Source organism: Astatotilapia calliptera, chromosome 7, assembly GCF_900246225.1.
Source record: "Astatotilapia calliptera chromosome 7, fAstCal1.2, whole genome shotgun sequence".
Classification (NCBI taxonomy): Eukaryota; Metazoa; Chordata; class Actinopteri; order Cichliformes; family Cichlidae; genus Astatotilapia; species Astatotilapia calliptera.
Window position 1 is genome coordinate 54,394,381 of NC_039308.1, and position 24,277 is coordinate 54,418,657.

Consider the following 24,277-nt stretch of genomic DNA (forward strand, 5'->3'; position numbering starts at 1 on the left):
AAAATATTTTTACAATTAAACGTCACAAGACTGTTTAACGTGCACCGGAAGAGGCCGGTCAGAGTTGAAAGGTCTCCCAAGTTTTCCATCGTAACGCTAAGCTAATAGCTGAAGAAGCTTTCTCTCCAATTTATAATTAAAATGTCAGCTTCAGAAGAAAACACAGAAATAGCCACCCCATGTGTGCTTGTCACTAGCTGTGACAGCGAGTTTAAAGAAGAAGAACTAATCAAACGTAAGTTAAGGTGAAAATAACATAATAGTAAGGAAGCTAACGTTAAACAGAGCTAACTAAGCGATAGCATCTGGAAGCCCTTTTATGTCTTTTTCTCGGGTTAATAGCGAATTTCTTCAAGGCGTCTAAGCCATTTTATGTCCTTTACTTTCGCCAGGCTGATATACAAGCGATATGGTAATGCTAATTAAGGTTAATACTATTCCTGTTGCTTGAGCTTTCACCGTGAGAAGCTTAGCTTGACGTCTTTGTTCGTGTAGATCAACAGATTTGTTTTTGTCTCAGAAATCCTCAGTACGAAGACTTTACCCGAGCCGACAAAGCGAGAGGAAACAGTGGTCTGGTACCCTTGGACCATCAACAACAAGTATTATACGGCAGATGTCAGTCTCTGTGTTGTATCAAGCACTTTTCACATGTCGTCAGAGATTGCCCAGTCCATGCAAGCTTTCATCGCTTATTTTGACAGCAAAGCGGTATGTGACATAAGAAGTTATATTTATAAGTCTAAACAGCACGTTTCTTCATGCCTTTATATCATCCATTATGTTTGCAGAAAGATGGGCTGCAAAAGCTACAACCTTGGATCCCGTTAGTGGAAGATCTTGCGCCAGAGGTGCTCATCCTGGTCTGTGACAGAGTCTGTGAAAATGGTCAGTTTTTTTGCTCTGCATGTGGCTTGCAGAAAACACTGTCTTACATATAAGTCGTGGGGGATACAACTTCTAATTTATGTTGTAGGAGTCACCAGACATGAAGCGCAGCAGTGGTGTTTGGCTCATGCATTTGAGCTCGTAGAACTCAATCCTCAGGAGCTCCCAGATGAGGATGGTGAGTTTCTCAAATGGGAGAAATGAGCAGTGACATCACCCAGATTTATATCTCAATTCTTTGTGTTTTGATAATATTTTCACCCGCATTCACACTATTCTGTTTTCTCTATCAGACGACTTTCCAGAATCCACAGGTGTAAAGAGAATTGTTCAGGCTCTCAATGCAAATGTGTGGTCCAGCGTGGAAATGAAGGATGGTAAGATGACATAACCTTTGATTTAACTACTACATACTCTGTGTATGCATGTATGGCATGTGACAGTTTACATCTCTAACAGGGCACAATCAGGGCTTTGGTCTGATGAGCAGTTTGGTGGCTTCCAGACATAACAACCCACGCACCTGCCAAGATCCACCAGTCAGTGGAGTTTTCCTTTTTTGATAATGATCGATTTATTTAGGTTTTAACAGTATTTTTTCATGCATTTTCTTGCTTGCTTGCTTGCTTGAATCAATACAATTTAAATTTATGTTTTTTTAAAGTAGTTTTTGTGGAGGCATGCTGATCCAAGCTGTTTTATTTTTTTTGGTAGTCTTCCAGCTTACCAGTAGAGGGCACCGTTAACAATGAGGAGCCTAACCACACAGAAAGTACTACAAATACAGACACACAGGAAGAGGCAGTAGTTGGTAAGCGAATGCCTTGTGATAGAATTTTCTTTACTAAGTCGTGAATCAATTTTTCTCAGATTCCTCAAAATACTGCTGCTGGAACTGTTAGTTATGTGTATAAACATACATTTTTTTGATCTCCCTCAGATGCAATGACTGATTTGGACATTCAGGAGCTCGCTAACCTCACAACTGGAGATGTAGATGTTGATAACTTTGAACGGCTTTTTACCAAATTAAAGGAGATGAAAGGTAAATGGGAGAATTTTAAAAAAGATATGCAAATCTTGTTTTTTCTTTCTTTCTTTCTTTCTTTCTTTCTTTTTTTTATTTAAAGGTATGTTGTCCCTGTGGAGGTTAAATATTTTCTATAGAGTTCACTTTGAATAGCTAAGTGAGCATCTTTGATGTATTTAGCTTTTGTTTTTCATTATATTTTCAAAATAGTTTGATGCATTTCAGATGATTACTTTAACTAATAAAAAGAAAGTGATTATGATAAAAAGTTTAAGCCCCCATGGTCAGTACTTTGTAAGCAACACATCTTACCATTCTTGTTTGTTGGATTTTCACCCTTTCTTTGCAAACATCTTTCAGTTTTGTCAGATCTTTGTTCTGGCCTGCACAGCTTCTTTAAACTCCATCAACTGTTGAAGATGTTTAGCTCAGGAAATTTCAAGAACCACTGACAAATCTTCAGTGTTCGTCACTCAGTAGTTGTTGTTGGATTTTGAGGTGTTTTTCGGATTGTTAAAATGTTGTTAAACAACATCATCTTTTTTTATCTTGAGCTTTTTGTTTGCAGATACTGCAGTGCAGAATTTGTGGTGTATAATTGAATCCATCCTTCCTCTATCTTGTGCCAGTGGCTGTAACACAAGCCATCCACCCATATGCTTAACAGTTAAAGAGATCATTAGGTTTATTTAGATGTTCATTTGAAAACTTCTGATGCTTTTAATTATCTCTTCCACGAAGGTCGTGGTTGTACAAGTAGATTAAAGCACAGTCTGCTCAATTTTCCTGAAGTTCCTTTGTTTTCATCACAGGGTTTTGATTCTAGCAATCCTACGATTAGATCTCTTAAAGTTTTTTTTTTTTTGCTTTGTTTTCCAGACATCACTTTGATGTCCCTCCTTTCTTTTTAAGTACAGTAAATCAGTTCCATTAATTCCAGTTCCAGCTGAGTAAAGGCCTTCTTAAAGCAATATCCTGAATTGTGGGCATAAAATTTTTAATCTTCAAAAGACAAGGCGCTCTTACTTAGTAGAGGACTCAATGGCTGATTATTGTAGGAATAATATTTTAGGAGTCAGAATATGTATGCAAGTCTTGAAATGTGCATTGCCCAAGTTTCCAGAACAATTACTATGAACAAGCCAAAGCACAGACAAGCTAGTTACCTTCAGGATTTCTGAGATTACTAAGATTTTGGAATACTTACATTGCACAAAAACTCTAGTCTTGCATTCAAGGTTTCAGAAACAAACAAACAAAAAACAAATCAACTTTTCATCAGGAGTGCTCAAATATTTGGATGCCAGTGCACCTGATGTCATTGTGGCTGACTGATGATTTTGGTCTTCTCTATTTTAAACCTACAGACAAAGCTTCTTCATTACCCCACGAGCAGAGAAAAGTTCACGCAGAAAAGGTAAGTTTTTTTTTTTTCTTTAGTGTTTTAATTTAACCCTTCATTAGTTCAATACATGATCTGTTTACCCACAATCTGCTTTCTAGGTGGCAAAAGCATTTTGGATGGCCATCGGTGGTGATGAAGATGAGATAGATGGGTTATCATCGGGAGAAGAAAGCTAAAAGTAGCTGGCTGTAACTTGGACTCCTTTCACCTGATCCTCCTGTTTTTCTTGGGGCTTCCACAAGATTCAGCATCCCGTGACATCCTGCTTGCACTTGGAAAGTGGAGATGCTTACAGATGGCACTGTAGGCATTAGTATATTTAAAAACTGTGGATTCTTAACATGAAATGATGTATTGAAAAAACAGATGGGAATTCCTGATTGCAAGAAAAGCAAATGAGTGGCCCTGATCCTCAATCTACTCCCCTGGGTTCTTCACTATACTTTAGCCCTAAGTGAACCTCAGCACGTGATGGTGTTGAAGGTGGGGAAAGACATGAAATGTATGTGGTTTGTGTATTTGTTATTAGGTACATTGATACATATATTTTAAAGGTAAATGATGTGCCTTATCCTAAAAAGACATATAATGCACACTGGAATAAATTAACACAAAACCTTGTGATTTTAATATTTAGTGAGTATGGTTTATTTGTTGTGAACACTCACATGGGTTCACAATCTCTATTCAACTTAAATAAAAGGATATGTGTATTGTGCTTTGCGATTAACTCTGCAGTAAATAAGTAATTTAGATGTAGCGCAGTGGGGAGTTTCTAATATTTTTATCAAGCCTTAATGAGTAGAGAAGCACATTTAAAAATATATTATACTGTACATACATACCATCACAAACTATGCCGTTTAGCAAAAGAGTGTCGCGTCACCTCTACAGGTTTCCTGATGATATCATTTATTACAGGACACTTATCCGCTTTATGTATATCAATTTCAAATTTTTGTCACGGTGTATAATAATGTTTCAACAAGCAACTTTACTCCTTGGTGCAGGGTCATGTATGAGAAGCAGAGTGTACCCCAGACAGGTCGCCACCCTAACACAGAAAGGGTCAATTTAGTGGTACAATGAATGCACCAGCTGCTGTGAGGCAACTGTTCTTTTTACATTTATATTTCATACATAATTCCTTTTACAGAGAAGCAGCCCTCTTTTTACTGTTTTGCAATTTATTAAAATTTCACAGATAATTCTAGACATTTGAGAACAAATATTAGTCTACATTAAAAAACAAAAACATAAGACTTGGATCATAAAACCACTAAAAGAATATCAAGGAACTCAAGTACTGATACAGACCTACCACATACCTAATGTACTGTGTAGTACAGTGTTTCCGTTCAGCACCATGTAACTCCTTTAAATAGATTGCTTGGTGACTCAGTCTTATGTACTGTGAGTGAGTGCAGGATTAACATGGTGACGTCTTAGACAACGACCAAGGACAGTGAGCATATTACACATGCCTTATATTGTAATGTACATGTAATATACAGTATTTAGTGGACAAGCAAATTACCACAACCATTAAAGTGACACAATAAACTTGAAATGCATCATTTACCCATAAGGAGCATAGTGTACCATTGGTTAACAATTGATAATACATAAGAAGACCTGCATTGTTGTTTTCACTCCACACTGCCAACAATAGATGAACACAACCTTGGTCACTGTACACTTCATACTTCAAGTCACATGGTGTCCAGATTCAGTCAGTCTACTATAATGACTCATCGAGCCTGTTATCAAATAACACTAATGGTTGGTACAGTATTCCTGTGCCACACTTCAGAACCAACTCACCTGAAAAGTTCATCTAAGTAGTCTTACTATGAATCCACCCATGCCAGAGTTCACTTTGATCCACTCTTTCAAGCAATGGATGACTAGCAGATTACACAAGCTATAAATATTTATGTACAATCATATTTAGGCAATAAGAAAAATATATTCTCATGCAGGACAATATGCAAAAATAACTTAGAAAATGTCTCTTTCATTGAGCAAAATACTTTTAATACAAGGGCTCTATATCAGAAACACTGATACTGTTTTTTTTTTAAAGCTAGACAAAATACCAATTCACTGATCAGATAATTGGTTTCTTTATTGATCATAAATCAATAAAGGAAAGTACCTTCTACTTAAAATATTAATGAAATATATTCTGTCACTATAAATAACATTTCTCATGTTAATTTATCGTTTTTTTATTAAATAAGCTTCCCAATTCAGTGATTGCTGGGACACTAAAGGCTTATTCATAATATTGATTAATTCATAGAATCAAAAATGTTTTAAAACATGTCGATGGCCAAGTTGAAACTGCATATCTTCCAACTTGGAAAACAAACATTTCAGTCTCCTTTGTGAAATGTAAAGTTAATTAACAGGAAGGATGGACATAATATGTAAAAGAATAATCATGAAGATGCACTTCTGTCTTCTGAAAATAATAAAACCCATAAAAATGTCCTACAATGACCATGAAATTGAGACACTAAATGACACTAAAGACAGTGCTGTACATGTGATGAGAAATGTCAAACACAGCAGGGGAAATGCTGTTTCTGTGGATTGATTCCTATGGGGGGGTTTGAGTGTGGATGGGAAGGAGGGCTGCTCCTAGGACACACTAGAGCAGTGGATGCTGGGGGAGCCCATCTGTGTGAGGACCTTGTCCAACCACTGAAGGGGACCATTAAGATGTAGCTCTATCCAGCAGGGGGTGCTGGTCACTGTCTGACGTCTGCAGAACACAAAGAAGGAAAGCACACATTTCTGTCATTGCTGAACCTTTTCTTCTGTACTATATTATAACGGTTGTTGTCTTATAGCTTATACAGTCCATATTTTTGGAAGAATTTCCCGAACAGTGATACCAGCTCTGGGCTATTTCTGAAGCCATTCAAGTATCTCTGAGGATGTTTTTCTCCAAGGTGTTTGGTGCCAGAAATACAACACGCACCATTCATAGTCCAGTGGGAATCCCCCTTCCAGAGGCAGTTAGAAATATGTCCACACCCCACTTCATACCCCCCTCACTACTGCATGCCTGCTGCATTCTTCCTCCTCTCTTACAGAGTCACAGTTACACCATCCCCCATCACCTTCTTTTCCTGTTAAAAGTCGGCTTCAGTCAACAACCCAAAGTCATGTTTTTCTTCTTTTATTCCTCACTTCTCCAATTATGAATGAAGATGTTGAACAACCTCTTTAGAATAATGTGCATTCATTTGTGTAATAAGTTCTACAATAGATGCAATTGTCCACATGTTTCCCAAACAGAACAAATTCTTTTCTTCCAGCATTTTACTGCCTAATAAACAAAATGTTGACTCACTGAACCTCAATTTGATTGTATATGCAGTGTACAATTTAAGTTTCCACATCACGTTTAGGGAAAAAAATGCACGGCAGAGACTTGAAAGACATGAGTAATACGAGCCACTCACTAGCTGGGTCAGTTAAATGTTAACTTGTCTTCTGACCTCTAAGCAGGCCATCTACCAGCCAAAATATTTAGTACACTGACATTTATTAACTACCTGTAAATGACCTAACCAGAAAATGACATTTATTTTAATCACTACACAACCTCTACCATTTCAGAACACCATATTACACATTTACGCCACTACAACATGACATCAGTCCTTCTCACGTATTACTTTACTGTCAGTCAAATAATAAGCAAATGCAACAATATCTTATACTTTGTAAGTAATATAAGAAAAATAGTAAAATATTTACCTGTACTCAGCTCCCCAACCCTTAACAAAACTCATCCGAATAGTACACATCCTGGTGAGTTGGTAGACTGCCTCAAATCCCTGGTTGACTGACTGAGAGAGCAGCGCAGCAAACTCCTGGTTGTTGAAGATCTTCAGGTTGCAGCCTAGCAACAAAATATTTATTATCAGGTTTACTAGCACAGAGAATAAAATAAATGTCAGGAGCAGAAGAACACAGTTATACAGTCATACTCTGGTCATATTGCCTTTAATGAGTTTGTGTTTGTATGCACGTTGTGCTGACCTGGAGGTATTTTGCACACAGTGGCAGGATGCCACCCATAGCGCTGGTTGCAGTTAGGGCTTTGGACAAAGATGGCGCTATCACTGAGACATTCTGCAAACACCTCACCCCCGATGTAGTATAACCTCACACCCCGACCTGGAAAAAGAGGAGAAAAAAAAAGCTAGCTCAGCATAAAACAACCTTCACATATAATCAGAACAAATTTATGCCGTCGCTTCGAAATACAGTTAATACCTATGTGTCTGCGTGTGAGTTCTACTCCTGAGTTGCGGTTGACGTTTGACAGCAAGCCCAGACAGAAGCGTTCGGAGTTGGAGGGATCTGTGAATCCATCTACTGTAAGGGAGGGTTGTGAAGCGTGGAAGGTCTCTCCAACACGCTGGTTCAACTCATAATAGGAGATGGAGCACCAGAAGGCAGATTCACAATATGTCACAGGTTGAAAGTCTGGTAAGACAAAGAGACATTTACAGGTTTAATCTATTTCCATGATGAAAGAATTAAATAGTTGAATAGCTCTGTCATCAAATTGATGCTGAAGGTGCAGCATCATGACAAAGTCCTGACAAGGTTTCCTTTGGTTCCTCTCCAAAAGCTCTTTCCCATGACCTTCATAACCTCAGCCAGACATGAAATACCTTTCTTAAAAAGCAAAACAAAACAAGGACCTCCTAGTTTGTCTCCACATAGAATAACCTGCCACGCAGACATTTACTGCATTATCTTAAAGCTGCATGTAGCTGGTTTTTCCACACATAAGAACAGAGCAAACACAAAGACTCCATTCATATCATACTTACTGCCCTGAAGCTAAGCCAGACACGATCCACTCACTCAAGTGTGTGCATATATTGCTCATCAGTCTCATAAACAGACATTCAAAAACACCAACCCCCCCAAAATAAATAAATAAATAACATAATGTTCTCCACAAATAAATAAACAAACCAACAAGAAAATCAAGGATAGTAATGCACGTGATGCATTGATCCAATGCAGAAGTGTCATAAAATACAGTTGCTTCAATGGCTGCAACAAGAGAGATGGACTCCCATGTGAAAATGTTTCACTTAACAGCTAATTTGCACCTTCTTAACAACTGTACTAATGACGAAATTTTGTATACATGTTTTTTCTTAATATATCTTATATAGTGAATTTTTTTGGAGACTTTAAAATTAGGTGTTTAGCCACATTGAGTGAGAGCTAGGGCAATAAAAGCAATTACAGCCACTATAGCTGACTGCTAGGGTTTACCTCTTCTAATTTAAGTTACTGAAATGTGCCTTTTGACTGTAATTGTGGTGTGTGTAGTTTTTGAAAGATGACAATGGAACTGTCTGACAGATAAAGTGGCCTGCACGGTAGTACAGACTGTCCACGAAGTTTGTGCTTCAGTTGTGGTGACTGGAATTGTATTGCACCCATACAGTTTATTGAAGCATCCTGTTAGCCACATTTGTTGGTGTTGCTGTCTAAATATGGTCACTTGTGACCAAAAAACCCCCCAAAAACTGTTGTGTGTGTTACCCAACTGAGCCACCAGGATCCCAGCCCCAGTGTCCATTTACATCTCTTAATGGAGCAGCCAATAGAGCATAACTACATACCGCTGATGCAAATGCTTCTTTACCATTATAAATTAATAATCTGCAGTTCAGGTGTACATGATGATAGTGTCTATCAGCCAGTGTCTTTCAGCATTTATTTAGGTATTAAAGAGTGAGCACAAGCATGTGTACAGTAGAGTTGTGGCAAGTTTTCATACAACAGTGACCATTTCAGACTATATAAAGTCATTATGCATCCGTGTTTTTTCATGTGGGGCGATTGCCCTCTTGAAGTAAATTCAATAAGTGTTCATTTTACATTTAGAGGTTGAGATCAGACTAAAAATATTGAAATATGACCAATTACACTAACCAAATAAAGAAAATCAGAAAAGGGTAGTTACCTTGTAGAAATAAATAAAAACCACTTAGTGTTTGAAAAAATTCAGTTTTCATGTGAATTCAAGAGAAAAAAGCAAGCCTAATTAAATTATTGTCATCCATGCTAGTTAAGGAACTTTGACCGTTTTAACGGTTTGAAAACTAAATGGCTCTTTTGCCAACTTCTCATCTCTACTATTCCAAATACAGACAAACATATGGAGAAAAAAACCCAGTTAAATCCCTTGCGCTCCTCAAATTTGAATCAAGCAACACACCTCAAAATCATTATGATAGCTTTGACCATTCAATTTGTTTTATAGGCTCTGTTGCATGACACACACTTTAGCGATGACAGGCTCTAACACATGAATTAAGTGCAAATATTCTATTACAGCACTTGTACTTTTAATGATATCATTACTACAGGTTTGACTTTCGTAATAACTGGAGAACCATTTATAAAGTTTCTTTTTAAATATGTTATTATCAATTTTTTTCCCATTCACTATTGGGCAGTTCTGTTACTGCTCAGTTTTGTTATATATACATATATCTTGGAGGGTGTAATAAGCTTTTTCCTAACAAGCAAAAAACTTCAAATCCAGATTAAACACTGGATTTTAAATGAATGGCTGAAATTTCTATTGGCGCACATAACTTAAAATATGTCCAGGAGCTAAAGCTGAGTAAACTTGACTGACTGATGTTACTTACCAGGATTATTGTTTGCAGGGGATACAGGATTGGGTGACAGGCTGGGTGAACCTGAAACAGAGTGGTAATAGAAGGTGGGTTCATGACCATTATAAGCTGTAATTAGAGTAGTATAAGCTTCAGGTGTGTGTACAGTCAGGTGACTCACTTGTGTCCATGCTGTGGTTAAGCTGGTGATCATTTGTCTCACCATCCTCACTCAGGTACCCTGGTGGGGGAGTTTCTGTAACACATGGGTTAAGCACACATCATTGTTCTTTTGCGTGTTTAAACTGCTTCTGTGATACAACTACACAAATACAATATTTTAATATAATATAAAAACTGCACTCAGGAACAACATTTTTGGGGCATGAGCCACAAACTAAATCATCCCTGAGAAAAATAATTTAGAGACCGAGTCAAGAATGAGTGGGATGTGTTTTTTGCTTTTTTTCCCCTCACCGGGAATATAGTTGTTCTGGGGCTCAATGCCAGCGGGAAAATTGGTGTTTTCAGGGATGGATGGGCTGTAGTCATCCAGTGGTGGGAACTCGGCAGGGATGTCTGTATGTCGTGGCACTAGAACGGGAGGCAAAACTGGAGACAGTGGATCAGATCAGTTCTGTACCCAGTTTGGAGAAAGCTTTAATTTAACTACAATCATGTGGAACACGTAGCAATTAAGAACACTCACTTGGTGTCTCCACCCTCTGGTAGTGATAGGGGTTGACACATACTTCATCCTTCTTGGTGTGAAAGGCAAATTCACAGTGGTCGGCAGCTCTGAGTTCATGGTGGGACTGCAGATCCGGCCAGCGCCACAAGCGGCAGTAGATCACATGAGGAAGACCTTTTCTGTGGGAAACCTGCAGACGTCCATCCAAAGACCTGAAAGACATCACAGTCGAAATATAAAACATTCAGATTAAATTTAGTCACTCTGTGCTGGTTTACCCTCAATTGTTTCACTAAAATATTTTTCATCTTCAATACAGCTCACAAAATATGTCCAAGAATAAAACAGGGCCCCAATTCTACTGACACCTGGGTTAATAATAACAGAATGTAAATGTCTATTTTTACATTTGAAGTGGAAAAGGCCAACCATGAAGCAGCTTTTGTTAAAACTAATAATAATATTTAAGTACTTAACCTCCTAAGACCCGAACTCTTCCACAGCATGCATTTTTAATTTATCTTTGATATTTGGGCATATTGGGCCCCGATGAATGTAAAAACAAAGAATTACCAGATTTTATTATTTTTTTTTTTTTACCAAATTTTCGTTTCTAAGAAAAATGAGAGCCACAAATTAGGATATTTGTTTAAAATTTCAATAGAACAGTAGCAGTATAATGTCCTCGTAAGTGGATATCAGGCCCTTGTAGAGCAAAATTGAGTATTTGGGTCTAAATAACCAAAAATGTGATGTCCACATATGTGGACGCCAGGTCCTAGGAGGTTATGGTACCTTTGTAGTGTAAACCTATGTATACCCTCATGTAACTGAAATTAAAAAAAATGCAAAGGAAGGATTGTCTTGGAATCTCAGTGTGGGGTAACTTTTTGATGACTTAACATTTCAGTTTATTGTGGAGCTGTGCAACATGAAAAGTGGTTTTCATTCTTTGGCCAAGTTTTAAGTGCACAAATAATCTTTTTATGCATTAACTTCTTAAAATGAACTGGAAAAACTTTTTTTTTTCAATGATGAGTTTTTTGACCCAACGTAGATTCTGCTGTGCTGTCCCTCCCTCAACTGTGAATGGCCCAATGACCTAAGTGCCAATCACTCTGCTTCCTGTCTACACTCACTGCTGATTGGAGTGATCCAGCACATAAAGTTAATCAGTGAATTTACTTGGGCGTTGCCCTTTTTAAGTCCAGCATGTACATTCCTTTGCACGGTGATTTAATGTAACCCACCAACCTTCTGGGTCTCTTGAACATTGATTTAGTTGTTGATGTTGCAAGACACTAAGAAGACGTATGTGTCTTTAAGGTACTCTTTACTACCTGGGATAACGGGCACTAATAACACTGTTTTAGAGACGTAATAACAGACACTCTGCTCACATTGTGCACACATTACTTGTTCTTTTGTTATTCACATTATGGAAAAAGGTGGTATTTTTATTTTCAACACTCACATGACCTACTGTCCCTCCAGCTCGTCCCTTGAATCACAACACAATGTGGCTCATACATCTTATTTTCAACCAAAACCAACCAAAACCAAAACCAGGATAGAACCAAAATCAGGTTCTATCCTGATTCTCTCCACCCATGTCTCTCTGAACTAAGACATAACACTAAGAGCTCCTTGAAAGCAATACCATCTGCAGGACACATTCTGCAAGATTTTTTTTGTAACAGCTATACAAGAGTCTCAAAAATGTCCTCTATTTTAATGAGGACTGTAGATTCTTGTCATTTTTGTAGCTTCATGTAGAGATGCTCAGTGAGACTGACACACAAGGACCCAGTGAGGCCCAGTTAACAATGCAATACCTAAAAGGGTGGTTTTATTTTTCAGACATACAAAACAGACCACAGAATTTTAATGGTTTAGTATAATGACAATATCCACATTTAATTTTGTTCTCTATAAGCCTTGTGTTCACTATGCAATTTTGCCTCACAATGGGGGCAAAATCTTCAAGGAAAATGTGCAACCAGAACAGAGGATGGCACTTCTGTTTTTTCCAGTAGCTAAAATGACAAATGGTGGAACGACTGGAAGAACTGCGGAAAGGCTAAAATGAAAAAACAAGAGCCCCATTGTTAAAGATTTCAAATAAAGCAATGAGGGACAAAATCTCATTTTAAGATGAGAGAAAACAAGGTCCAGTTGCCAATATTGTTACTATAATCAGTAAGTAACAGAGCTTACTTTTCATTAGCGTAATACAATCAGGTATTTAAAAAATAGAAGGAACTCCAGTCCTCCTTATGATGACCTGCAGCATTATTTCCTGGGTCAGCTTAGGTCAGCATTTGCAAGCCTCAGCTGAGAGGCTGGCCTGGGCTAGTTTCTGTCTCCCTGGTTTGCCACTCTGACATGATGTCACACAGCCAGTTGAGGCAACCTTCCTGTTTAGCTGAATATACAACAACAGTACATCTACCAGCCAGGAAGTTAGAGCATCACACTACCAACCAAATCACCCCCCGAGTAGAAGACAAACCACTTTCTGTCAAAGACTCCAACTCCAGAAGCAACCACAAGCAGCTGATTATACTACATAAATAAATGCAAGTGCAGCGCAAAGTGCCTGCATCTGCAGAAGCACATTAAAAAATGTTAACAACGTTTGTCTTTGTTAAAGCACATCTGGTGGCCTACTAGTTAAGACACACACTATATGGACCTAGGATTTCAGTATCACCAGCTGCTCAGTTTTTATTTACATCTGTTCATTTTAACCAAAACGCAAGTCCCTTCATTGCATTTATGTAGTTTTATACAACAAAGCACCAGTATGGAACTTGAGGGTCAATAATTCAAAATGATCCTATAGCCAATATAGTGTAATAAACAATAATATTAATCTAACAAATGCAAGAATATGAACAGACATACTGTCTACGTCCGGTTTTATAAGATATCTTTTATCAATGTTGGGTTCCACACCATCTTAAATAATCAGGGTTGTTTCTGGCTTCCCATTATGCTCGCAAGCATGGCTTTGCCACATGTAGTTAAGCTAACCCAGATGTTTTGTCTTATTTAACCTAAGTTTTTGCAATTTCCTCTTATTTGTGGTCATTTGATAAAGAGAAATGTATTTTCTGCTTGAGTGAATGATATCAAGGTTAAAAGTAAGTATTAGTATAATTTCATAATAGGCCAATCATTAACAAAACTCCAAAAAATAACTGAATTATTTTAACAGTGGCATTAATTAAATGCTTACCTAAGGGCAAGAAACACAACCCATTACCAATATATTTGAAATCTACAGTAAACAAGAGAGGTTTACATTATAATACCAATGAACTTAACTTTTTTAATAGGGGTGCAACGATACACAAAATTCACGGTTCGGTTTGGTTCGATACTTTGGTGTCACGGTTCGATATTTTTTCGATACAAAAAAAAATGTTCATGCCTTTTTAATTTGTCATTTATTAAAATTATAAATATATATTTTAACTCAAAAGTACAGTTTTTTAATTTAATGTTACTGAAAAAAAAGTAATTTAAAAAATAAATATATCTCAGGGCTCTCAAAATTTCAAAATCCCTGGTAGCCCTTCGGGCAGGGACTCTTCAGTTTTTGGTAGCCCAAAATAAATGTAAGTAGCCCGAATAAAAAAGAGAGCAATTTTTTGATTGATGTTTTGTTTCCTTTACAATATTATACATTAAAGTATAATATTGTAAAGGAAACAAAACATTAATCAAAAAAATTGTTGAAAAACAAATTACAACATTGTATAAAAATTACAATCATCAACTCAAATACTTGGTTCTAATTGAACAGAAATTTCTATGAACTTGTAAGAACTGTGTAGGACATGAATCAGTCTGTGTCAGATCCTGAATTTGAAATTTCCACTGAAGTCACGGGTAAGAGACAAGTGGAACCAAGATCTAGGCCATTTGCTTTTTGAAGATTGCAAAGACTGCTAAATTTTGCCAGTGGTAGTTCACTCTTTGCAACATAGTACGCTGTTCTAAACAGATTTTTCAGGTTTATTTTTAGTATGTTATTTTCAATTGGTGTTTGTTCTGGGAAAGATATTGCAGACTGAGCAATAATGCATTTCTTGCATTTCTCATGGGTTCTAATGGGGGCCTTTCTTAAAATGACTGGTCCCAGTAACAGAGGCGCTTGTAGACTCAGGAATCGAGAGAAAACCAACAACACACCCGGCAGAACATTATGTTATTTACACGGGTGCACATAAGTGGTCTGCATGTGCGCATTCGCTGTCAAAATAAAAGACGCGCACCAGATAAGAAGTTGCAACGCGCGTTTGCGTCCATATAAAAGCACTGTTTTTGTCCGCTAGAGTGGGATTTTCACAGCACATTGTGCACCACATCTCTGTGCATTCTTCATTTGTTTGAAGCCAGCTCACCTCCTGCAACCACTTTTCCGAGAATACATGCTTCTTTTGTGGTTCGGACTCCTTCTGACATTTGTTTGGAGGTAGAGGAACACCAAAGTAATTGCTTAAAGGAGCTTGCTTCTTCGATATCTTTAAGAGTTCTAAACAAATGTCTGTCCTCCTCCAGAAAATCTTATGTATGCAAACACGCGTTGCAACTTCATATCTTGTGCGCGTTTTTTGTTTTTTGTTTTTTTTTTTTGACAGCGAATGCGCACCTGCGGACCACTTATGTGCAGCCCCGGTTATATAGCTCGTCATATTGCAGCCACAGAAATTCTTTTGTCCATGAAACCATAAAGCTGCACTTTCTTTTTGCCTTATAGTCTGATTTGTCATAACTTTTCCATTTTGTGGTAAGCTTTTCTTTGGCTGTCACTTCTTCACCCTGACCTGTCTTATTTGGCTCAGCAGAACTAAAATATATATCCTGCTGCTTTTACACACCACTCGCATAACGGTCAGCGATTCTCTGCGCGATCAACCTCTCACATGTTTAAGCTGCGGGAGATTTCACTTGTCATGTTTGCATAGTAAGCTAACGATTGATAAGACGATGTCAGAGGAATTGGTGCGCAAATTATCATCACTCACCAATCAGTGCTGTTGCTCTCTATACACAGTTCGCGCGATTGCAAAGTGAAAGCAAAAAACAAGCGCAAATTCAAACGCGATTTCAATATGTCACATATTGACAGTGGCTCACCGATGCCAATGACATAATTACCCAGCTACATTTCCAAAAGAATGCAAAAGCATTGACATATATTTTTCCTTCAATAGCCCGACGGGCAGGGCAGAGATAGATTTTGGTAGCCCGACTGGAAAAACCGCTAACCCCGGGACGTCTGGCTAGCGATTTTGCAAGCCCTGTATCTGATTGAGGAATCACTCATCTTTGGAAAAGAGAGTTTATTACAGAGGCTCTTTCCAAAATAAAAGCAATACTATACACTTCTTCTGGGCTATATTCTCAGCAGCATATTGTAGCGGGTCAGGGCTGTTCAGGGTTCTGTTTGTACAGTTATGTTTTGTTTATGTTGCCATAGTGACGGGTGACGCCCTCTCGATGCGACGGTGTGTTCTTCCGGGGTCAGAGGGCGCCCTGTGTGGTGTTGTTGTTGTTGCTGTGCGGTTGCCGCGCTGAGCAGTTAGCTAGCGGCAGTGTTCTTCTGCAGATGTCAATAAACGGCTGTGCTCCCTGGCTAGCTCACGGGAAGCAAGACCAAACGACACCTCTGTCTCCTCCTTGTCTGAGCTCGCCACATTGGTGTCAGAAGTGGGATGATGGTGGCACCCCATGTTCTGACCCGAGTGACTTTTCCCCCGCCGGTCGTGACCGGCCGGTGCGCCAAAAGAAGGCACCTGGACATTTGCAGGACTTTTTGTGGGGCAATGGGGTCGTCGGAGACGACTGACCCCTTAGGTGGGGGCTGTGTAGCGGGTCAGGGCTGTTCGGGGTTCTGTTTGTACAGTTATGTTTTGTTTATGTTGCCATAGTGACGGGTGACGCCTTCTCGCTGCGACGGTGTGTCCTTCCGGGGTCAGAGGGCGCCCTGTGTGTTGTTGTTGTTGCTGTGCTGTTGCCGCGCTGAGCAGTTAGCTAGCGGCAGTGTTCTTCTGCAGATGTCAATAAACGGCTGTGCTCCCTGGCTAGCTCACGGGAAGCAAGACCAAACGACACCTCCGTCTCCACCTTGTCTGAGCTCGCCACAATATTAAACATAAATCATGTGCCAACGGCTGTCTAAATGACTCGAGTAAAGTTTGTAGCATGCATGCTTGTTGTTTTTGTCTGCTTCCACTTGTCTTTGCACTAGGATGATGTCAGCGTCAACGGGCAGTCATATTCGTTGTGTTCCCACTAGTGCAGTCAGCGTTAAGCTCGTTGAAATGACGTTAACGCCACAACACGGCAAATCTCCGTTAACGAGCTATCCCTGATCGCCCCGTGCGTGGGGCTAGACGGCCAACACGTTAACGAGCTCCCACCCATGTAATTGAGCATTGCGTGGCACATCCAACATACTGTTTTACTTTAGTCCATGACGCGCTTACCTTCAGGGTCATACGTCACATGAAAACCAAAATAATTCCAAACGCCAGATCTGAATGAGAGTGGGGGAGGTTCAATTTGCCATGTTGCAAGGGGAGCTTAACTTCTGTCTCGCTAGCTTGTCCTGCGCTCTTCCTTCTGGCAATGCTGTCTGTGTTGAAGCTCAGTGGATCTGCGCTCGACAGTGCAGCCTAGGCGGAGTAGTCGAACGCAGATTCACTGAGCGCTCAACACAGACAGCATTGTCAGAAGGAAAGTTGATAAAATAAATTACAAATTTTGTATTGTTCGATACATATGCGTACCGAACCGAAAGCACTGTATCGAACGGTTCAATATCGATACGAGTATCATTGCACCCCTATTTTTTAACATGACCAGTTAAAAGGCAAACCTTTGCAGTAAGCTCATACTTTTTACTCTACTTACTGTGGGTGCTTTAAAATCAGTCATGGATGCCAGAAAATTGTGGTGCGCTTAGTTTCACAGTTTTGACATTTTGGTACATAATAATTTCCTGCTGGTTAAGTTCATTCTAGGTGCAAGCACCTCAGGCAAGCACTTGACCACTCTAAATGCTCACAACCCCTTTCTCTCCACGCCACATTAGAGGAGGTGATGAAAGTACAGCACAATGCAGGCTGGCTGCAATACAGAATCACTGAGTCACTCTATCCCCAAAAGATAGCAACACAGCTGTTATTCTGTAAAGTCTACTGTCTATGAACCCACTGACAACTTGAACCACAATCCAAACAGTGGCCCACGCCCTCCCTAGAGCCCAGAGCACATTCCGAACAACTGAGAAAAAGGTTTTAATGTAGGTTACCACCCATGCTTTGACATCCACACTTACTGTGATGGGAGACTCCCAGTTTTGTTAGCAATCAGGCCTACAAGCTGCCTTTTAGGGCTTGGAAAAAATTTCTGGAGGCTTGTTAAGGTCACTGAAGCTCCTTTTGTACTAATTATTAAGAGGAAAAAAGGTGTGGAACAGCCCTATTTGTTTTATGTGGGAACAAAAGCTAAAGAAACAAAGAATCTTTTTAAATAGCAGGCTTTGTGTTATACCAATGTCTTTACTGTCATTGCTATACCTGTAGCAACAACCTGGCATAATATAGCAGTTTATCACATTCCATGTTCCAGTTAGACAACACGCTTATATATTTACCACCTCCCCAATTTGTCAATCAGCATTATCCTTCGTTCTTACTGGTAGCTGCTTCAATGGGCTCGCCTCTAACTTGAAAAAGGTTCAACTCTGACCAACCACTTTGTACTGCTAACCTTTAGAATCAACTTTCACTCTTACATTTGTCTGAATTTTACTGACATTCCACAGAGACCCCCACTAAATTTATGCCAGTCTCTTCCTGTGAGGACAACCCTTAAGTCCCTGGGCCTCTACTGGACGGGACACCATTCTTAAAATGCTACATCTTGTTTTGGTGTTTTGATTGTGGCACTGGAGACCTGAATTGATTTGAAAGACATAGCTTATGAGTTACACCACTCTGACACTCATCAAACCGTTTACTAATCACTCATGCCAACAGGGAAACACTCATTCTGGAATTGAATACTGCCATTTTGAAATGTTTTATCATAAGATAAAGTGATCATTAAAACCAACTTTGTATTGACTTGTATAACCTTTCACTTTAAAGGGATAAGGTGACCCAAAGCATGCCAGCAAAACGCCACCATAAAATAAGTAGGGGCTTAAGGTCCAAATTTTTTCTGTGACTGTCACAGGTCTCAAGGTCATGGTAACAACATTCATTATGTTAACTCCTTACCCATAGAAAGCTAACAAGGAGTAACCCTTTAATCTCTTTTATGAACTGAGTGGTTCTTTCATATTTCAGGCCTGCTTATAGAACAAAATGATTGGGCGTGCATCAGAGATTAATGGGAATGGTCTCTGCCTATGCAGCTACACTTGGAACCCAATAGTCACAAAACCAGGTCTGTTTGGATATACTGAGGTGTCAAACCTAGTCATTAAGGGGAGATCTTTATAAGGGAAAGGGGCTACTTTTTGTGTCCTTTGATTGAAGACTGTATACAATAAGTAAACACATTTACTTATGAGTAAACATATTTAACTGCACACATGCACTGAGTTGTCTTAACGCTTAAAAACACCTTCCTAATATTGGGTAGGACCCAGCATACAGACAAAACAGTTTTGGGAAACCTCTGGGGATGTCCAGGACTGTCTGGCACCAGGACACTGACAGGAGACCCTTTAGGCTGGAATAAAGTCTTCCTTCATCAGGCCTGTTCTTGCCCACTGATGCTTGATTAGATTGGAAAGAATCCAGGGAGTGTGATGCCAGGTTGAGACATTTGTGAACTGCTTTTTTATGTTGTGGAGTGTGTCCCTGCTTAGGGATTCCACTGCCACCAGATGAGTGAGGCAAGTAATCATGTTTAAGATGGTGTTACATGTCAAAGTGCTGTCCGCATGAATCCCGGCCAGCAACCACCAAAACACTGCAGTCTGACAAAATGATCAGAGTTAAGTATTTCACTAAGGATTTTTATGTTGTGCCTAATCAGTCTACTTCTGTGCACTGATTCAAAGCACCGGTAATACAACTATGTGGCTCCAATGTGATGTGTCACACCCAGTGAGTCCACCTCATATGTCTGACAAATTGTGCAGGTCTAATACAGATGGGTATCCCATATGGGGAATCCCAAACTGGACTCTTATTATAACTTTCCCAGAGAACAGACACACACAGTCTAAACATCCTCTATGAGTCAAGCTCCAGCTTAGCCAAACCACTCCCTCTCAGTTTATCACATGTGTGAACTGTGGACATATTTATGCAGCATTAGTTAGCATGTCAGCAGGTGAAGCTAGCTCGGAGATAAACACTCACTACTACAGCATTGCCTCACAATTACATGCTGCACAGCTGGTCTTACTACAGATCATATCGTTGCGCAAACTAATGCTGGAAAATAACACAACAGACTCTAATATATGGGTTGAAACACACCATATTATTCCTTTAACGCTACCAGGCAAATAATTTTATATATATATATATATATATATATATATATACACATACACACATATATATATATATAAATAAAATTGCCTGTAAGGAGTTAACATCTGCAGAACAAAATTGTATCTATTTAACACGGGTTAAGATGATAAGATGATAGAGCTAATGTTAGCTCTAAATACAATGCACGATTGGTTTTATTCTGGCGGCAGGTCCAATCAAAATCCATGTCATAACATCAAACGCTTTATGTTGTCTTTGATGTGGCAATTCGCCAGTTTGACTTTGCTCTCTATAAAATAGAGCTGCTTTAAATACAAACATCTGCTAATATCAACTCAAGCTAACTACCTAGCTGCTTGGGCTAACGCTAGCTGTCACCAGCATTAGCTTGCTAGCTCACTTATTCAGAGGCAGTCAGTCAGCGCTCTGTCTTTGTCTTTACCTGGGTATAGTTAGGCATTTTGTGTTGACATTCTGTGTTGTGATGGCCTTCTCCAGCTCGTCCAGCTGTCCCGTCCGTTTTAACTTCTTCACCAGACTTTTGACAGCTTTTTCACACCATTTTTCCTCCTGTCCGTTCTGCTCTCCTTTCTTCCAGCCAAGAAGCCTCTTCACAACTGGAGGGGTGAACGGTAAGATAGACATTTTAACCTGCAACTGCAACAACTAGTTACAGCTCCTATCTTTAATTTATTACTGTAGACACTTTGTTTTTTCAGACTTTCAACTATTTAGCTTGCTAGCTAAACTCCTAGACAGGTGAATGTCTGATGGCTGCCGGGGGCTCAGAACCAGCAGCAGCGGTGCGCGTCGCAGCTTCCCTCCGTTCAAGTATGCTCAGTGTCGGCGTGCAGCAGGACCTCGGCCAGCCTGCCTGCCTGCCCCTCCTACTGCTCCTCAGTCAGCTGGTCTGCCCTACTGCACCTGTATCACACAACTTTCTTACACGTTACACAGCCACTAAATGCTACTTAGTATATAGAACAAAAAAAAAAACAGTGACATAAAATACACGCTTCTTTCTTAGACGATTAAAAATATAAAGCTAAACAAATTAATTAAAATAAAAATCTTCTTAAATGTATGTGATGTTCAATCTTAAACTTATGAAACTTTAATATATAATTTCTCAGTGTTTATTTAGTAATCAGTGAAGAAGGAGTATTGGCGACTAAAAACCTGCACGAGAAACGGGGGAGGGGGAGGAGGACAAAAAAGTATATGAGCACTGAAAAGTGATCCAACTTTTGCATTTACTGTGTCCGAGAATAGAAGACCCTTGGGAGTAATCCCTTTGATCCCCTCATAAAGGTGATTTAATTTCACTTCAGATGCATCTTTCCAGAAATGTATGAGGGGGGTCACTGTGCATTCAGTGGTATTTCAGGGTTTATGGTTTTATTGATAAGTGCACTGCCTCCCGTAAACAGCTGTGTGCCTGCGCTATAAATACTCCCATCCAGGACAAGCCCCTCTTCCCTCTCTTTATTTATAGCTTCTATCAATGACTCCTGTCTATTTTTAAGTAAGTATTTGGCATAGCTCCTTACTTCCTTCATCCTAAATAAATATTATAGCTGTCTTGGCAATGTCACAAGGACACCTTCATGACTCTCTGTTCACCAGCCAGCTGAGTGCTGCATGTATCTGAAAGTATTCCAGTGTTCAGTGCATTTATCTCAAAAACACCCAAGGGCTTATAATGGAAGTATGATTACAATTATATATTATTACAGATTTTCTTCAGATGTCACTCATTAAAGGGGGACCTATTGCGTGCTTCCTCATTATTTTATCTTATATATTGTTCCAATACTGGGTTGAAATAATGGTGACGCTGTGTGCAGGTTATCCCTACGAGCCAAAGGCTCAGGCTTCAAACTGCTGCACACACTCGTTTTAGAACAACGCATACATGCTCATCTCAGGCACACAGCTCTGGCTCTGAGCAGACACTGCCCATCCAGTTGCAATTCAAACCTTCTACTTGCAGGGGTGAGCCAATCAGAAGAAAGATGCCATAAAGGGAGGGGGAATTGAGCTAAAAGGGCTTGTTTCAGACAAAAGATGAATTAGAGTGCTGCATCAAGGTGCATTACAAGATAACTGAGGAATTGGTTTTGACATTTAAGTAGTAGAGTCTATAGGGGAAAAAAGCTGCACATCATGTTGTCTATAAACAATGACATCATTTATAGAATGACAGAAAATAATTTAATAATAATAATTTATTCATAATAACAATTTGATCTTAGTTTGGTGATCCCTTGGTGAATTAAGAAGCAGCTGAAGTGGCTTAACAATGTTTATAAGTGTGTCTACAGTGTAGCATCCTGGCTGTTCCATACAGATATCTAGGTTCAGACAGATCTGACTTTAAAAGACTCAATTTAAGTAAAATGAAATTTGGAAAAGTCTTACTCTGTGTTTTAAAATATTTCTGCCACTGATAAGCACAACAGGAGAGTGATGAGTGCTGCTTTTTTTTCTACTTGGATTGTTTGTTGCAGGGCCACCTCTCTTTACTGCCACAGGAGCATAAGCTGGACAGCCAGTGTGGAGAGTTTTTGTCAGTGTGTGTGTTTGTGTGTGTGGTAGAGAGAGAGAGAGAGAACTAGAGCATTTGGGCAAAATGTGTCAGATGGGGGGTCAACGGGCCACAGCTGGCATTAGAAGGTCTTCTGGACAAAGTAAAGAATGATTTTGGACAAAAGACATGACAGCTGGTTGAATAAGTAATGACTGCTGGCAATCTGATAGATAACAATGGCACTCTGATGGGCCACTCATGGCTATGTGGGAAATAAGCAGCATGTGTTGGAGGGGCCCAATCAGCTGGGCTGCTGGCATAACATTACTTATACAGAAGGAAAGCAATTAGAGTAATGTCTGTGTGTGTGCGTCTGTGTGGAGGGGCAGCTGCAGAGACATTTAAAGTTTTAAAAATACCACTAAGACTTTAAAATGACTAACATTTTTCTTGTGATCGCAGTTCTGCTGTAAACACAAATTCTGTGGCTCGAGCGATGAACATCATGCTTATTGTATGATTAAAAAAATAAGAGCATGTCACATTTACCCTCTACAAACCTGTAATTGCCTCGGCAGCTAATTGCAGTGTGTTAGAGCTGGATGTGGCTGTTCAGCGCAGTCCCATATGGGTGGGGTTCAGTTCCCCCTACAATTTCTGCCTCCTTTTATAATCTCTCTTCACACTGTAAGCTGTTATCTGTTGCTCGCAGCCATCATTCTCTCCCCAGTGACAACTACAAATCTGGGGCAGGAGTGACCTCCCTCTATTCTCCCTCCCTCTGGCCTGAACCAATGCACCCTCAGATCCTCCTCCTCTGGCTTCAAATGCTTTAAAATGATAGACGGCCATAGATGGTGCGTGTGGGATCACTTATGCTTCTGACATGCAGATACAGTTTAGTCCATAAAATTTTGAAGATTTATACTTTTTTTTGTAATTTTGTGTCTGTACACCACCACAATGTAATCAAGATGTGACTAAAGTGCAGAGTTCCAGCTTTAATTTAAGGGGGTTTACAAAAGTATGAAATTAACTGTTTAGGAACAACAGCCATTTTTATACACATTCCCCCATTTTCACATTTTCACAAGCTCAAATCCGGGACAATTTACTGAAGTGCATTTTCACGGACAGGTGAGGACTGTTTTCTCATTATTTGATGACAGAATAAGGAGATAAAATATCTGCACAAATGTTAAACTTATAAACCGGTCCAGTATGAACTCCAAAGAGATGTCAGGACAAGTCAAGTGAGGGATTTAGGTTTTTTTATTGGCTGGAAAACCAAAATATCACAGAGATTACCAAAACATTAGAAAAGCCTATGTCAGCGGTCTGGTACATTCTTAAAAATAAAGAATACACTGGCCACCTCAGTAAGACAGAAAGACCCGAAAGACCACAGACAATAACAGCTAAAGTGGATGATGAGTTCTTTCCTTGGTTAAGAGTAAGTTCTCACAATATCTGAGTCAAGAAAACTCTTGAGGAGGCAATGACCATGTCAGTTTTCTGATCTC

At 39.4% G+C, this 24,277-nt stretch overlaps 2 protein-coding genes across 2 annotated transcripts; one reads left to right on the forward strand and one right to left on the reverse strand.

Moving 5' to 3' along the window:
• The first annotated feature begins 24 nt into the window (after positions 1-24).
• aagab (alpha and gamma adaptin binding protein) lies at positions 25-4,053 on the forward strand. Its single transcript, XM_026175817.1, has 10 exons — positions 25-235; positions 521-711; positions 792-888; positions 977-1,066; positions 1,182-1,265; positions 1,348-1,427; positions 1,603-1,699; positions 1,829-1,933; positions 3,286-3,335; positions 3,422-4,053. The coding sequence occupies exons 1-10, from the start codon at positions 142-144 to the stop codon at positions 3,497-3,499; spliced, it is 966 nt and encodes a 321-aa protein (XP_026031602.1). The 5' UTR covers positions 25-141; the 3' UTR covers positions 3,500-4,053.
• A 165-nt stretch (positions 4,054-4,218) lies between these two features.
• On the reverse strand, positions 4,219-21,227 carry smad3b (SMAD family member 3b). Its single transcript, XM_026175816.1, has 9 exons — positions 20,667-21,227; positions 10,710-10,903; positions 10,478-10,612; positions 10,182-10,256; positions 10,034-10,084; positions 7,620-7,832; positions 7,383-7,520; positions 7,098-7,242; positions 4,219-6,093 (listed from the first exon to the last, which is right to left on the reverse strand). Exons 1-9 carry the CDS (start codon positions 20,867-20,869, stop codon positions 5,970-5,972), a joined length of 1,278 nt encoding a protein of 425 aa, XP_026031601.1. The 5' UTR covers positions 20,870-21,227; the 3' UTR covers positions 4,219-5,969.
• Positions 21,228-24,277: the final 3,050 nt, after the last annotated feature.